This window comes from Pongo pygmaeus, chromosome 2 (assembly GCF_028885625.2).
Source record: "Pongo pygmaeus isolate AG05252 chromosome 2, NHGRI_mPonPyg2-v2.0_pri, whole genome shotgun sequence".
Taxonomy (NCBI): domain Eukaryota; kingdom Metazoa; phylum Chordata; class Mammalia; order Primates; family Hominidae; genus Pongo; species Pongo pygmaeus.
The window spans coordinates 208,863,482-208,877,636 of NC_085930.1; the positions used below are offsets into that span (position 1 = coordinate 208,863,482).

Consider the following 14,155-nt stretch of genomic DNA (forward strand, 5'->3'; position numbering starts at 1 on the left):
ATTCATAAATTGAAAGGTTCTGGAAATGAAAAACTTTCCTTGTCATTCATTTGTTATTGTTCAGTGATTTTCAATGAATTCAATCTTTTTTTTTTTGAGATGGAGTCTGGCTCTGTCACCCAGGCTGGAGTGCAGTGGCGTGATCTCGGCTCACTGCAAGCTCCACCTCCTGGGTTCAGGCCATTCTCCTGCCTCAGCCTCCCGAGTAGCTGGGACTACAGGTGCCCACCACCATGCCCGGCTAATTTTTTGTATTTTTTAGTAGAGACGGGGTTTCACCGTGTTAGCCAGGATGGTCTCCATCTCCTGACCTCGTGATCCGCCCACCTCAGCCTCCCAAAGTGCTGGGACTACAGGCGTGAGCCACCGCGCCCGGCCAAATTCAATCTTAAGAAAGATTACTAGAGAAGGAAGAATGGTCTTGATATATTGTAAATACAGATAACGAAGGCCTAGAAATCTGACTTATTGTCCCAGCAGAACTAGGAAGAAAACCCAAATTCTGACTTCTAGTTATCTTCCCTGGAAAGCACATGGTTGGTTTGTTTTAAAATTCAAGGATTTCCAGTAAGAGTGTTTTAGCACTTTAAAATACAGCAAAGCAAGTAAACCTAACACGACTCTGACCTGGCGATGACGTCATAGAAATGCATTTTGTTTTCCCTCTCTTTGCTCAAAGCTTGCAGGAGACTGTTGTAAGTGGCCGAATCTTGCAACTCCTTAATGGTATCTGCAATCACATCGCTGAAAAACTGCCTGTAAGGAGAAACAGACCAACAAAAAATGAGTTAATAAATTCTATTTTCGGCCGGGCGCAGTGGCTCACGCCTGTAATCCCAGCACTTTGGGAGGCTGAGGCGGGTGGATCACGAGGTCAGGAAATCAAGACCATCCTGGCCAACATGGTAAAACCCCACCTCTACTAAAAATACAAAAAAATTAGCCTGGCGTGGCGGCGTGCGTCTGTAATCCCAGCTACTCAGAAGGCTGAAGCAGGAGAATTGCTGGAACCTGGGAATTGGAGGCTGTGGTGAGCCGAGATCACCACTGCACTCCAGCCTGGCAACAGAGCGAGACTCCGTCTCAATAAATAAATAAATAAATAAATAAATAATATTTTCAGGCCAGGTGCAGTGGCATGTGCCCTAATTCCAGCTACTTGGGAGGCTGAGGTGGAAGACTTGCTTGAGCCCAGGAGTTTGAGATCAGCTGGGACTACATAGCAAGACCTGGTCTCAAAAATATATATATGTATAATATACATGTATAATATATGTATTATATATATATAAATATATATATATAAATATGCATTTCCCTACATTCACAAAGGGCTACAGAAGTCACACAAGTTAAGACCCAGGCCAGGTGCGGTGGCTCACGCCTGTAATCCCAGCACTTTGGGAGGCCAAGGCGGGCGGATCACTTGAAGTCAGGCATTCGAGACCAGCCTGGCCAACATGGTGAAACCTCGTCTCTATTAAAAATACAAAAATTAGCCAGGTGTGGTGGCACGCATCTATAATCCCAGCCACTCGGGAGGCTGAGGCAGGAGAATCGCTTGAATCCAGAAGGCAGAGGTTACAGTGAGCTGAGATTACACCACTGCACTCCAGCCTGGGCAACAGAGCCAGACTCTGTCTCAAAAAAAAAGCAAAAGTTTGATTAGGTCTTTAAAAAAATTTTTTTAATGATTTTTTTCAAAATTATGAAATATTCCAAAAATTTAGAAAGTATAAATAAAATAATGAATATTTATGTACATAACACCAAATTTAAAGATTTTACCATAATAGAGACTTGGTTTTTTTTAGAGATTACATGTGTCAGATATATCTGAAGTCTCTAGTCCCAGTCCCCTCAATCTTCCCCAGAGATAAACACTCTTCTGAATTTGGTGATTATTATTCTCTAGCATGTTGTGACACTTTTATCATGTGTTTGTGTGTTTTATTTAAATAATACATGTAGTTTTACATGTTTTTATTTTTATTTTTATTTTTTTTGAGATGGAGACTCGCTCTGTTACCCAGGCTGGAGTGCGGTGGTGTGATCTCGGCTCACTGCAACCTCTGCCTCCTGGGTTCAAGTGACTCTCCCGCCTTAGCCTCCTGAGTGGCTGGGATTACAGACGTGGGCCACCTCACCTGGCTAACAAAAAAAAAAAAAGAAATTTTCTTCAATTTCTAGTTTGCTAAGAGGTTTTTAGTGTTGGTTTTTATATGTTGAATTTTGCCAAATGCCTTTTCTGCATCTATTGATCTTTCTTTTTATTTATTTATTTATTTACATTTTCTAATGCTAAACTATTTTTGCATTCCTGGGATAATTCCAATTTCATTATGATGTTCCTTCTGGGTCTTTTTTTTTTTTTTTTTTTGAGATGGAGTGCCGTTCTTGTTGCCCAGGCTGGAGTGCAGTGGCAGGATCTTGGCTCACTGAAACCTCCACCTCCCAGGTTCAAGCGATTCTCCTGTCTGAGCCTCCCGAGTAGCTGGGATTACAGGCACATGCCACCACACCCAGCTAATTTTTGTATTTTTAGTAGAGACAGGGTTTCACCATGTTGGCCAGGCTGGTCTGAAACTCCTGACCTCAAGTGATCTGCCCGCCTCGGCCTCCCAAAGTGCTCGGATTCCAGGCATGAGCCACAGCGCCTGGCCAAACGTTCACATTTTTGAGATGAGTAAACCAGGTTCAGGAAACATTCACATTTTCGAGATGAGTAAACCACGTTCAGGAAAGTTAAGTGACTTGCCCGTGGTCACATAACTAGTTTGAGAAAGAGCTGGAGATATATAGCCCAGGTTTCCTAACGCCTAGTCCGCTGTTCTTCATGATCCTCTCCTAAGTGGAGCTGTTTAGGCCGGGCACAAGGGCTAACACCTGTAATCCCAGCATTTTGTGGGGCCGAGGCAGGAGGATCATTTGAGTTCAAGACCAGTCTGGGCAACATAGTGAGACGCCCCCGCCCCTCCATCTCACAAAAACTAAAAAAAAATAAAAAAATAAAAAAATAAAAAATAAAAAGGCTGGTCATGGTGGCACGTGCCTGTAGTCCCCGCCACTCGGGAGGCTGAGGTGGGAGGGTCATTTGAGGCTGCAGTGAGTCATGTTTGCGCCACTGCACTCCTGCCTGGGTGACAGAGTGAGACCCTGTTTCAAAATAATGATAATAATAATAAAATAAAAATTAAAAACTGCTATTTAATGTTTTGACATAGTTGGCAAGAATTATAGTTAGTATTTTACATAACAAAGAACTCAAGGGAGAGGGAGAGAGAGAATAGCCAGTTTTAGCTGGTATGGTAAGGAAGTCCCCTCTGCTTTAATCTTTCCAAGAAAAGTAATTTTGTGGCCGGGGGCGGTGGCTCACGCCTGTAATCCCAGCACTTTGGGAGACTGAGGCGGGTGGATCACCTGAGGTTGGGAGTTCGAGATCAGCCTGGCCAACATGGTGAAACCCTGTCTCTACTAGAAATACAAAATTAACCAGGCGTGGTGGCACATGCCTGTAATCCCAGCTACTAGGGAGGCTGAGGCAGGAGAATCGCTTGAACCCAGGAGGCGCAGGTTGCAGTAAGCCAGGATTGTGCCACTGCACTCCAGTCTGGGTGACAGAACGAGACTCTGTCTCCAAAAAAAAGGAAAGAAAAGTAAATTTGTGATTTTTTAAATTGTTAATTAATTAATTAATTAGAGACAGGGTCTCGCCCTGTCACTCAGGCTGGAATGCAGTGGCATGATCATAACTCACTGTAACCTCAACCTCCCCAGCTTGAGTGGTCCTCCCCTTCCTCAGCCTCCTGAGTAGCTAGGACTAAAGCACACCACCATGCCCAGCTAATTTTTTTCATTTTTGTGGAGATGAGATCTCACTATGTTGCCCAGGCTGGTCTTGAACTCCTAGCTTCAAGCGCTTCTCCCATTTCAGCCTCCCAAAGTGCTGGGATCACAGGTGTGAGCCGCTGCCTGCAGCCAGGAAAGTAACTTCGACAAGACCATTCGCGTTATAGTCTCTGTTTCTGCTTTCTTCAGCCCTTTCTGCCTGTAAAGTCAACCTCCTCTGCCCAGGTCATCAGAACAGCACTTCTACTTCAAAGATGAGGTGTGGCCTGATTTAGAATTGCAAATAAAAGCCAATTAAGATATTTAGATTTGTGGCCGGGCGCGGTGGCTTATGCCTGTAATCCCAGCACTTTGGGAGGCTGAGACGGGCGGATCACCTGAGGTCAGGAGTTCATGACCAGCCTGGCCAACATGGGGAAACCCTGTCTCTATTAAAAATACAAAAAAAATTAGCTGGGCTTGGTGGTGGGCGCCTGTAATCCCAGCTACTTGGGAGGCCGAGGCAGGAGAATCACTTGAACCCGGGAGACGGAGGTTGCAGTGAGCCAGGACTGTATCATTGCACTGTAGCCTGGGTGACAGAGTAAGACTCTGTCTCAAAAAAAAAAAAAAGATATTTAGATTTGTTGTAATTTTGTCTTTTGACAGTAGTATGTTATGATAAAATAATTAATTATTAATTCAATGCAATAAGACGACAATGCATAAAGATGAGTACAGCAAGGAAAGCATACACAAGCTTCCTACAAATTCCCATTTTAAATTCACAAAGAGTTGTAGTTTTTTTGTTATTGCTGTTTTGCTTTTTAAGTTTTTTTTGAGATGGGGCCTCACTGTCACCCAGGGTGGTGTGCAGTGGCACAATCACGCCTCACTGCAGCCTCAATTTCCCAGGCTTGGGTGATCCTCCCACCTCAGCCTCCAGAGTAGCCGGGACCACAGGTGCGCACCACCATGCCCAGCTAATTTTCTTGATTTTTAGTAGAGATGAGATTTCACTATGTTACCCAGGCTGGTTTCAAACTCTTGGGCTCAAGCAGTCTTCCCACCTTGGCCTCCCAAAGTGTTAGGATCACAGGTGTGAGCCGCCACGCCCGGCCTGTTGTAGTTTTTATGTCTTTGATATTTTTATTTACACTTTGATTCTGGATAACTGGTGGAGATGTACATTTTGTGAATATACCCTGGGTTTCAGATGGAATATAAATCTAAAACTAATCCCCTACAAATAATTGCGACTGGTATTTTGGGTTTTTCAGGAAAAGACACGAGCCACACACTGAGAATGATAAGGACATGAACCGGGCAATTTATAAGCAGGTTGCCTTTCTGTCCGATGCAGATCTGGGCCAGGCTGACTTTAGCAAGATCTTACCCTTGGTTAGGGCAGAATATCGAGGTCAGCAAACTTTTTCTGTAAAGAGGCAGATAGTAAATATTCGGCTTTGCAGGGCGTAAGTTCTCTTTGGCAACGGCTCAACTCTGCATTGTGGCATGAAAGCAGTCACAGACAATGTATAAACAAATGGGCAATGCTGTATTCCAATAGAACTTTTCAAAAACAGACTTCAGACTGGATTTAGCTAGTGGCCCTGGGTAATTGCAGTAAACTCTCATTTACCAAAAGTTCTTAACATAATGTTACACCCTCTTAACAGGCTTATTTGTCATCGAGCCAGGTGACAACAAAAAGTTATGAGACAATGGGAATTTAGACTGCCTTTAAGAAACCCTCAGGATTAAAACACAGTTTGGAATTTGGCTATATAGAATAATCATAGCTATATAGTAGCTATTAATGGATAAAGCATCACAACAGCTACCAAGTTGTGCCAGGTACTAAAACCTTATTTCTAACCCTTACACTAAGGTTGCAAGGTTGCTATCACTGTCAACAAGAGTCTCGCTCTGTTGCCCACGCTGGAGTGCAGTGGTGCCATCTTAGGTCACTGTAACCTCTGCCTCCTGGGTTCAAGCAATTCTTCTGCCTCAGCCTCTGAGTAGCTGGTGCTGAGGCACCTGAGATTACAGGTGCCCACCACCACGCCCGACTAATTTTTGTATTTTTAGTAGAGATGGGGTTTCACCTTATTGGCCAGGCTGGTCTTGAACTCCTGATCTCGTGATCCACCAGCCTCTACCTCCCAAAGTGCCGGGATTACAGGGTGAGCCCCTGCGCCCAGCCCATTCTCATTTTTAATAATTGAAAACAGCCAGTGCGCCTGTAGTCCCAGCTATGCGAAAGGCTCACTGGAAGCCAGAAGTTTGAGGGCGGCAGTGCTCTATGATATCTCCTGTCAATAGCACTGGCTTCCAGCCTGGACTACAGAGTGACCTCATCTCTAAAAAATAAACAATCTGCAGGTATACATCTGAAGGGAAAAAAAAAAAAAAAGAAAAAAATTTTAAAAATAAATAAAATAAAAATTGGAAACAAAGACAAACGGCCGGGCGCGGTGGCTCACGCCTGTAATCCCAGCACTTTGGGAGGCCGAGGCGGGTGGATCACCTGAGGTCAGGAGTTCAAGACTAGCCTGGCCAACATGGTGAAACCCGTTGTCTACTAAAAAATACAAAAATTAGCCAGGCGTGGTGGTGTGCACCTGTAATCCCAGCTCTTCAGGAGGCTGAGGCAGGAGAATCGCTTGAACCCGGGAGGCAGGGGCTGCACTGCGCCGCACCGAGATCAGGCCATTGCACTCCAGCCTTGGTGACAAGAGCGAAACTCCATCTCAAAAAAAAGACTTAATAACTTATGCAATATCATATAGCTGCCTTGCTTTCCATTCATATCCCCCTGCCTCTAGGCAGTCTTCAGCTAATTCTATTCTCAGCAGTCATTTTGCATACACAGTAATGACTCACCCATAGACGAGAGCAGTCAGCCATCTGGGCACCCCTTCTCTCATCTATGTATAAATACGTTATTCCACTGCCAAATGTCTTCCTTCCTTACCTATCAATCTGAATTTTCTTCAGTGTCTCCGTAGTCATGATGGTCTGCCTTGTAGGTTTTTTGAAGATAAGATCCTGCATTTTGTTAAACTCCACAGCAAACCGGCCTCTGTGTCTGATTTCTGGCAAGTTGGGTCCTTCCTCAGTTATTAATGGACTGGGTATTTTTGTGATTGTTGAGGCCATTGGAAGTTTGTCTAGATTCGTTCCTTCTAGATTCATTTCTCTGCTTTTCTTTTAAAACAATAAACAATTAGAAAGAATTTTTTTAAACAGACCATACCACAAGAAAGAGGCCTTTGTGTACATCTTTCAACGTTATCTTCTCTGACTTGTACTCTATACTCCAAGAAAATGTGCCCCTTTCTTCAGCCACACCAAACCACGCACGCCCTGCTGCTAACTTCACACAACATTCCTCTTCTCTGTCATTCCCCAACTTACCACCTGGTACACTCTGCTCAAAAGTAAAGTTCTTTGTGAAATATCTCTGTTAGCAGGCATTTCTCATATTGTAATTTTTTATAAAGTGTCTCCATCAGGTCGTGGTTTCTAGGAGGGAGGGGACAGTGTCTTAGCGATCTTGGTTCCACTTCAAGAAAAACTTTTTTTGAAGACTAGTCTCAAGTTATTTTTGGAACAAGATTGGATATCCAATAAATGTGGCCATCTTTATAGTCCCATTGCTTAGAACAATGACTAGCATATAGCAGAGACGCAAATGTTCATTGAACATATGAACTTGAAATTTTAATTAAAAAAAAGGAGAATCATACTAAAAGCAGAGGTTGATAGTACATTTAGTGGTGTGGTGTAGACTTTGAGGATCATGGAGGGAAAAGCCAAAATAATTTGTTTTTCAGACCCAAACTTGAATATTAAGGGACCATAGGAACAGCATATGCCTTTCAGCTGATGATGCCTGTGTAAACTAAACTGTGGCCAAAAGCTTGAGCCATCGAGAGGCACACAACGCAGTGACTACACATATGGATCTGAAGCCATGTTTGAATCCGGCTCTGTCTCTCAACTGTATTGACCTTGGGCAACTAGTTAACATCTCTGTGTCCCCATTTTCCCACTGGTAAAATAAATGGTTATTATTTTAGATTTTGCCTAAGGCAATAAGGGGAAAATGTAAGGTCTAGGAGGCCCCACTGTCTTTTTCTTTTTGAGACAGAGTCTTGCTCCGTCGCCCAGGCTGGAGTGCAGTGGCGCGATCTCAGCTCACTGCGACCTCTGGGATGCCCCATTTTCTGATTTCCCTAACCACTATTCCTCTACCTTTATACTTGGACATCTGGAAAAGGAAGCAAATGTGTCTCACGGCCTGATTTACTGATTACTAGAAAGAAATGTGAATTTTTAGAATAGAATTAAAGAAACGAGCTAAGTGTTCTAGTTGACACACACAAAAAATTTTTTTTGAGACACAGTCTCACTCTGTCGCTCAGGCTGGATTACAGTGGCACAGTCTCCACTCACTGCAACCTCTGCCTCCCAGGTTCAAGCGATTCTCCTGCCTCAGCCTCCCGAGTAGCTGGGATTACAGGCACACACACCATCATGCCCGGCTAATTTTTTTGTATTTTTAGTAGAGATGAGGTTTTGCCATTTTGGCCAGGCTGGTCTCAAACTCCTGACCTCAGGTGATCCACCTGCCTCGGCCTCCCAAAGTGCTGGGATTACAGGCATGAGCCACTGTGCCTGGCCTCTAAAAATTTACATATATATATGTAAAATAATATATTTTATATTGCACATGCTATGTACAAGATAGGGTTTTTTACCGTAAGGAAAAAGAGAAGAAAAACAGTATTCCCTGCAAGAAAGCTCTTTCCAAATTTGGTCAAATCACTCCCATTTCTGGTAGAACCAGGTATATTAATATATTTTTCATCCTTTCATTTCATAATTCTAATACATGAAATTGTATCTGGAGATGGCCTTAGCCGTAAAAATGGCTTTAAAAGAGGGAAAATGCTAACCTTTTCTCTCAAGGTTGTTAAAAGGCTAAAGGATGTCAAGCCTTTGGGAAAGGAAACATCCATATACTAACATTTAAAAATATGCAGCCCAGGCCCTACAGGGCAGCGGCGTCTTCAAATTCATGAGTCAGAACAACTATAGTACCATGAAATACAAACCAAAAAAATATTTTAAGAGAGTCACAATTTTTAAAGGATATGAAGCTAACATATTGAGAAATGGGCTTTTAAATTGCTATTAATCAACACGATTAAAGTTACTATAATAATACATATTATATATTACTATGTACACTACAGTAAAATCACAAGGAGGGTTTCTGTTGAATCAGAAAATTTTGTGGGTAAAAGATCACTATGATAAACCAGAAAAAAACAGTGCAAAAGTTCCATTCTTTTATTTCCTGGAGTAGTGACCACTGCTGAACACTGTCGATTAATTTAGGGTTTTCATTCTTGATATTCCACGATGGCAAATTACTCTTTTCAAAGGCTGACGGCAGGTAGTATTGAAAAGACTTCATTTATTAGCTGAAGGTCTTCCCATTTGTTTGTCCTTCCTTCCTTCCCTCCCTCCTTCCTCTCTCTCCTCTCTCTCCCCCCTGTCTCTTTCTTTCCCTTCCTTCCTTTCTCCCTCCCTCCCCTCCCTTCCCCCTCCCTCCCCTCCCTTCCCCCTCCCTCCCCTCCCTTCCCCCCCTCCCTTCCTACCTTCCTCTCTTCCTTCCTTCGTTCCTTCCTTCCTTCCTTCCTTCCCTCCCTCCTTCCTCTCTCTCCTCTCTCTCTCCCCTCTCTCCTTTCTTTCCCTTCCTTCCTTCCTCCCTCCCTCCCCTCCCTTCTTCCCTCCCTTCCTACCTTCCTCTCTTCCTTCCTTCGTTCGTTCCTTCCTTCCTTCCCTCCCTCCTTCCTCTCTTCTCTCTCTCCTTTCTTTCCCTTCCTTCCTTCCTCCCTTCTTCCCCTCCCTTCCTTCCCTTCTCCTTCCCTCCCTTCCTACCTTCCTCTCTTCCTTCCTTCGTTTCTTTCTTTCCCTCCCTCCCTCCTTCCTTCCTCTCTCTCCTCTCTTTCCCTTCCTTCCTCCCTCCCCTCCCTTCCCCCTCCCTCCCTTCCTCTCTTCCTCTCTTCTTTCCTTCATTCCTTCCTCTCTTTCTCTTTCTTTCTTTCCCTTCCTCCCTCCCTTCCTTCCTTCTTTCTTTCTCTTTCAACAAGGTCTCACTCTGTCACCCAGGTTGGCGTGCAGTGGTGTGACCTTAGCTTGCTGCAGTCTCAGTCTCATGGGCTCAAATGATCCTCCCATATCAGCCTCCTGAGTAGCTGGGACTACAGGCGTATGCCACCATGCCTGGCTAATTTTTGTATGTTCTTGGTAGAGACGGGGTCTTCTATGCTGCCCAGGCTGGTCTCAAACTCCTGGCCTCAAGCATTTCCCCCACCTTGGCCTCCCAAAGCACCATTTTTTTTTTTTTATTCTCGCTGAAGGAGATAATAAATAGGAAGGATACACCACTCTCTTCTGTACTATTTGTTAGCCAGCTTAAATTGTTAAGATTAGCCTCTTATTTTAAATGCAGTGGAAGATTTTGTTCTTAGATTCTTATCTGTTTGCCCTTCATAAGTTAACAAGGAAGTTAACTTACATCATACAATTCCTGTGATACTTACGTCATTTTAAAACTACCCCAAAACTCACAGAATGCTAGCACTGGAAGGGATCTATGGGTCATTTAGGTAAAACTTCATTACAACTTACAAATGAGAAAACTTAGACCAAAAAAGTGAAATAATTGCTAACAGCATGTAACTATATCCCAAACATCTCCTGACTCCAAATCCATTCTCTATAAAATCTTATCTAAACTTTTGAAACTTTAATGAAAGCTTTAAGAACCCAGGCTGCTCGGGAGGCTGAGGCAGGAGAATGGCGTGAACCTGGGAGGCGGAGCTTGCAGTGAGCCGAGATTGCGCCACTGCACTCCAGCCTGGGCAACAGAGCGAGACTCCGTCTCACAAAAAAAAAAAAAAAAAAGAACCCAGGCTGTATATATAACAATAATAATTTAGAAAATTTGAAATTTTAATGGAAAATTAAAGGGAAATTTAATTTTCTTCTCTTGATAAACAAACAAAACAAAAAAAAGAAAAGCAATGTACCCTCTTATTTATATAGCAATTTTCAAAGGTCATAGAATCAGACATAAGAATATCTTCTGGGCCGGGTGCGGTGGCTCACACCTGTAATCCCAGCACTTTGGGAAGCTGAGGTGGGCAGATCACCTGAGGTCGGGAGTTCAAGACCAGCCTGACCAACATGGAGAAACTCCGTCTCTACTAAAAGTACAAAATTAGCTGGGCGTGGTGGCGTAATCCCAGAACTCGGGAGACTGAGGCAGGAGAATTGCTTGAACCCGGGAGGCGGAGGTTGTGGTGAGCCTAGACACTCCTGGGCAACAAGGGCGAAACTCCATCTCGAAAAAAAGAAAAAAAAAAAGTGTCTTCTGAACAAGTTATATAATGTTATTATTTATAACTTGATAAATGTGTATTTCTATTTATAAATTGTTTCCATTTTATACCTACAACCTAAGTTACTGAAATGTACAAGAGCTTAAAAATGCATAAAGACTTTGCTCACTACTAAGTTAATTTTCTGATAACTCAGTGCTGCTTCACAGAGGAGTCCAAAACATTATTGAAAATGTAATGGCTGACACAGCAATGCGGCTGGATATTCAGGAAGGCAAGTTGCAACATATTCATCAATGACAACAAAGTCATTTTAGATTAAAGCGTTAAGAGTGGAGTTGAATTTCCTCCCCCTAGTGTTCAGTTAGGTTTCAGCAGCTGAGAAATACAAGCTGGGTGGGACAACTCAGTAATTCCATTTCTTCAGTATATGGGTTGTATTTCTACTGATTTCAGTAGAGGCCTTTTTGGATAAAACCAATATACTGGAAAAGGATATTCTGTCTGGTAATGTCCCTTGAGTTATGGCAGTTTCACTCCATCAGTTGAGAGTGCATATGTCAGATAGTTATTGTAGCCCCTTTATCTGAAATAAAGGTGCTATTTCCCACGTGGTATTTAATGGCACCAGCCTGGACAATATAGTGAGATCCGATCTCTATAGAATTTTTATAAAAAATTAGCCGGGTGTGGTAGTGCAGGCCTGTAGTCCCAGCTACCCAGGAGGCTGAGGTGGGAGGATCACTTGAGCCTGGGAGGTAGAGGCTGCAGTCAGTCGTGATGGCACCACTACACTCCAGCTTAGGCCACAGAGCAAGACCCTGTCAAAAAAAAAAAAAAAAAGAAACAAAGAAAGAAGGAAAGAGAGAGAGAAAGAAAGAAAGATAAATAAATACATTTAATGGGGTAGGTACTATAAATGAGGGAGAAATAAAAAATAAAGTAAAATTAACTCATGGTGAGTGGGTATATACCACGCAGGTGCTCTGTCTCCCTTCGTACTGAACAGGCATGATGTAGTTCAGAATAGAGAGCTGGTCTGTGGTGTCCTCCAGAACTGCCGAGATCCTCAGCACATCTGGAAGGGACAGTGGCTCTAGGATTTCTGGGATTTCTGGGATGATTTCTACGTCCGTCTCTTTAGGTGTTCCTTCTTCTTCTACGGCACTCGGTGGTTCGCCTGTCACTGACACCGTCATCTCGGAATGCCAAACTTGCGGAGGAAGGTTTGAGTCTTCCAGGCTGTCTCTAAGGAAAGAATAAAGAAAAAATAAGTCAGCGACCAATATTTAAACATTACTTTAACCCAAAAGCACAGGCAGCAATGTGCTGGGCTCCTGTGATATTCATGTTGTCATATAATATAACCTAGATTAAAAAAAAAGTAGGATTTGGCGTGTGATTCTGCTAAATATCTTCCATTTTGACCAACCAAAGGCAAACAACTTACTCTTTTTTTTTTTTCCTTTTTTTGAGACGGAGTTTCGCTCTTGTTGCCCAGGCTGGAGTGCAATGGTGCTATCTCAGCTCACCGCAACCTCTGCCTCCCAGGTTGAAGCGATTCTCCTGCCTCACCCTCCCGAGTAGCTGGGATTACAGGCATGTGCCACCACACCCGGCTAAGTTTGTGTTTTTAGTAGAGATCGGGTTTCTCCATGTTGGTCAGGCTGGTCTTGAACTCCTGACCTCAGGTGATCTGCCCAACTCAGCCTCCCAAAGTGCTGGGATTACAGGCGTGAGCCACCGCGCCTGGCCTACTGTTTAATAAAGGTATGTAGTTCATGCAATTTGGCTATTCTGATCAATTTGAATTTGAGCCAAAATTAACTTTTTTCTTCTGTCTCATGATGAGTGAAAAACAGAATGTGGTATCCAGCCTCCAAGGTGGCCCAAATGATTCTCACTTTCTACTGTTAACGCCTCTGCGTAGTCTACGCCACACTGAGTAGGACTAGCCTATGTAACCAGAAGGTTATGGTGGGAATGACGGAGTGTGACTTCCAAGGCTAGGTGATAAAAGACATTGCAGCTTCTACCTTACTCTCTCAAATCTCTCACTGTGAGAGAAGACAGCTGCCTTGGCATGAGGACACTTCAGCAGCACTGTGGACACATCCATGAGGGTAAGGAACTAAGGCCTCTTGCCGGCAGCCTGCACCAACTTGCCAGCTCTGTCAATGAACCACCTTGGAAGTGGATACTCCAGCCCCCATCAAGTCTTCAGATCATTGCCACCCCTGGCCGACTTCAAGTTCAGGAGAGACCTCAAGCCAGCACCATCCAGCTAACCTGCTCCTAACCTTGGGACCCACAGAAACTGTGGGAGAGAATAAATGTTTATATTTTAAGTCACTAAGTTCTGGGGTCATCTGTTACGCAGCAATAGTTAAGGTATACACAGAAATTTAACAGAAGGCATAATTTAAATACACGTATACAAAAAACATTGGAATTTTAAACATACTCTTCCATTCTTCTGTAGCTTCGTTACCCTCCGTGGTATATTTATAAACTCACAAAAGTGCAGTTACCTAAAATGGGAAAGAAACACTGAGATTAGTTTATGGGCATCTTGAATGATGTTTCAGTTATTTCTATACCATTTCATTAAGAGAAAATTAAATGATGACGGGAGCTGTGACTGTCGCCTCTTTGTGCAGAGTGGAGCAGTCCCAGAGGCGAAAGAGCCTCCAACATCATGGAGTGCAGGTCTATGAAGAAGTTGACCGAATTATTACTGCTCTACCAAACTCAAGACACATGCACTCTGTGAGCCTCTTCTTTAGGTAAATTCATGTTCAACATGGTTTTAGTATGTTCTATTATATCACCGATTTTTAACTGGTAATCTCTATAGAGTTGATTTTTTCTATCATTCTGATTACTGTAATATTTAATTAGATCAC

The 14,155-nt window shown here is 43.2% G+C and overlaps 1 protein-coding gene across 6 annotated transcripts in view; it reads right to left on the reverse strand.

Moving 5' to 3' along the window:
* IQCG (IQ motif containing G) overlaps window positions 1-14,155 on the reverse strand; it is a 73,891-nt gene that overhangs the window by 45,662 nt on the left and 14,074 nt on the right. For all 6 annotated transcript variants that reach the window (XM_054480594.2, XM_054480593.2, XM_054480599.2 and 3 more), the window contains 4 exons: window positions 13,714-13,780; window positions 12,224-12,497; window positions 6,806-7,038; window positions 628-756 (listed from right to left, as the gene is read on the reverse strand). In XM_054480594.2, the coding sequence (XP_054336569.1) occupies window positions 628-756; window positions 6,806-7,038; window positions 12,224-12,497; window positions 13,714-13,721 (644 nt within the window). In that variant the 5' untranslated portion in view covers window positions 13,722-13,780. The remainder of the gene's footprint in view (window positions 1-627; window positions 757-6,805; window positions 7,039-12,223; window positions 12,498-13,713; window positions 13,781-14,155) is intronic.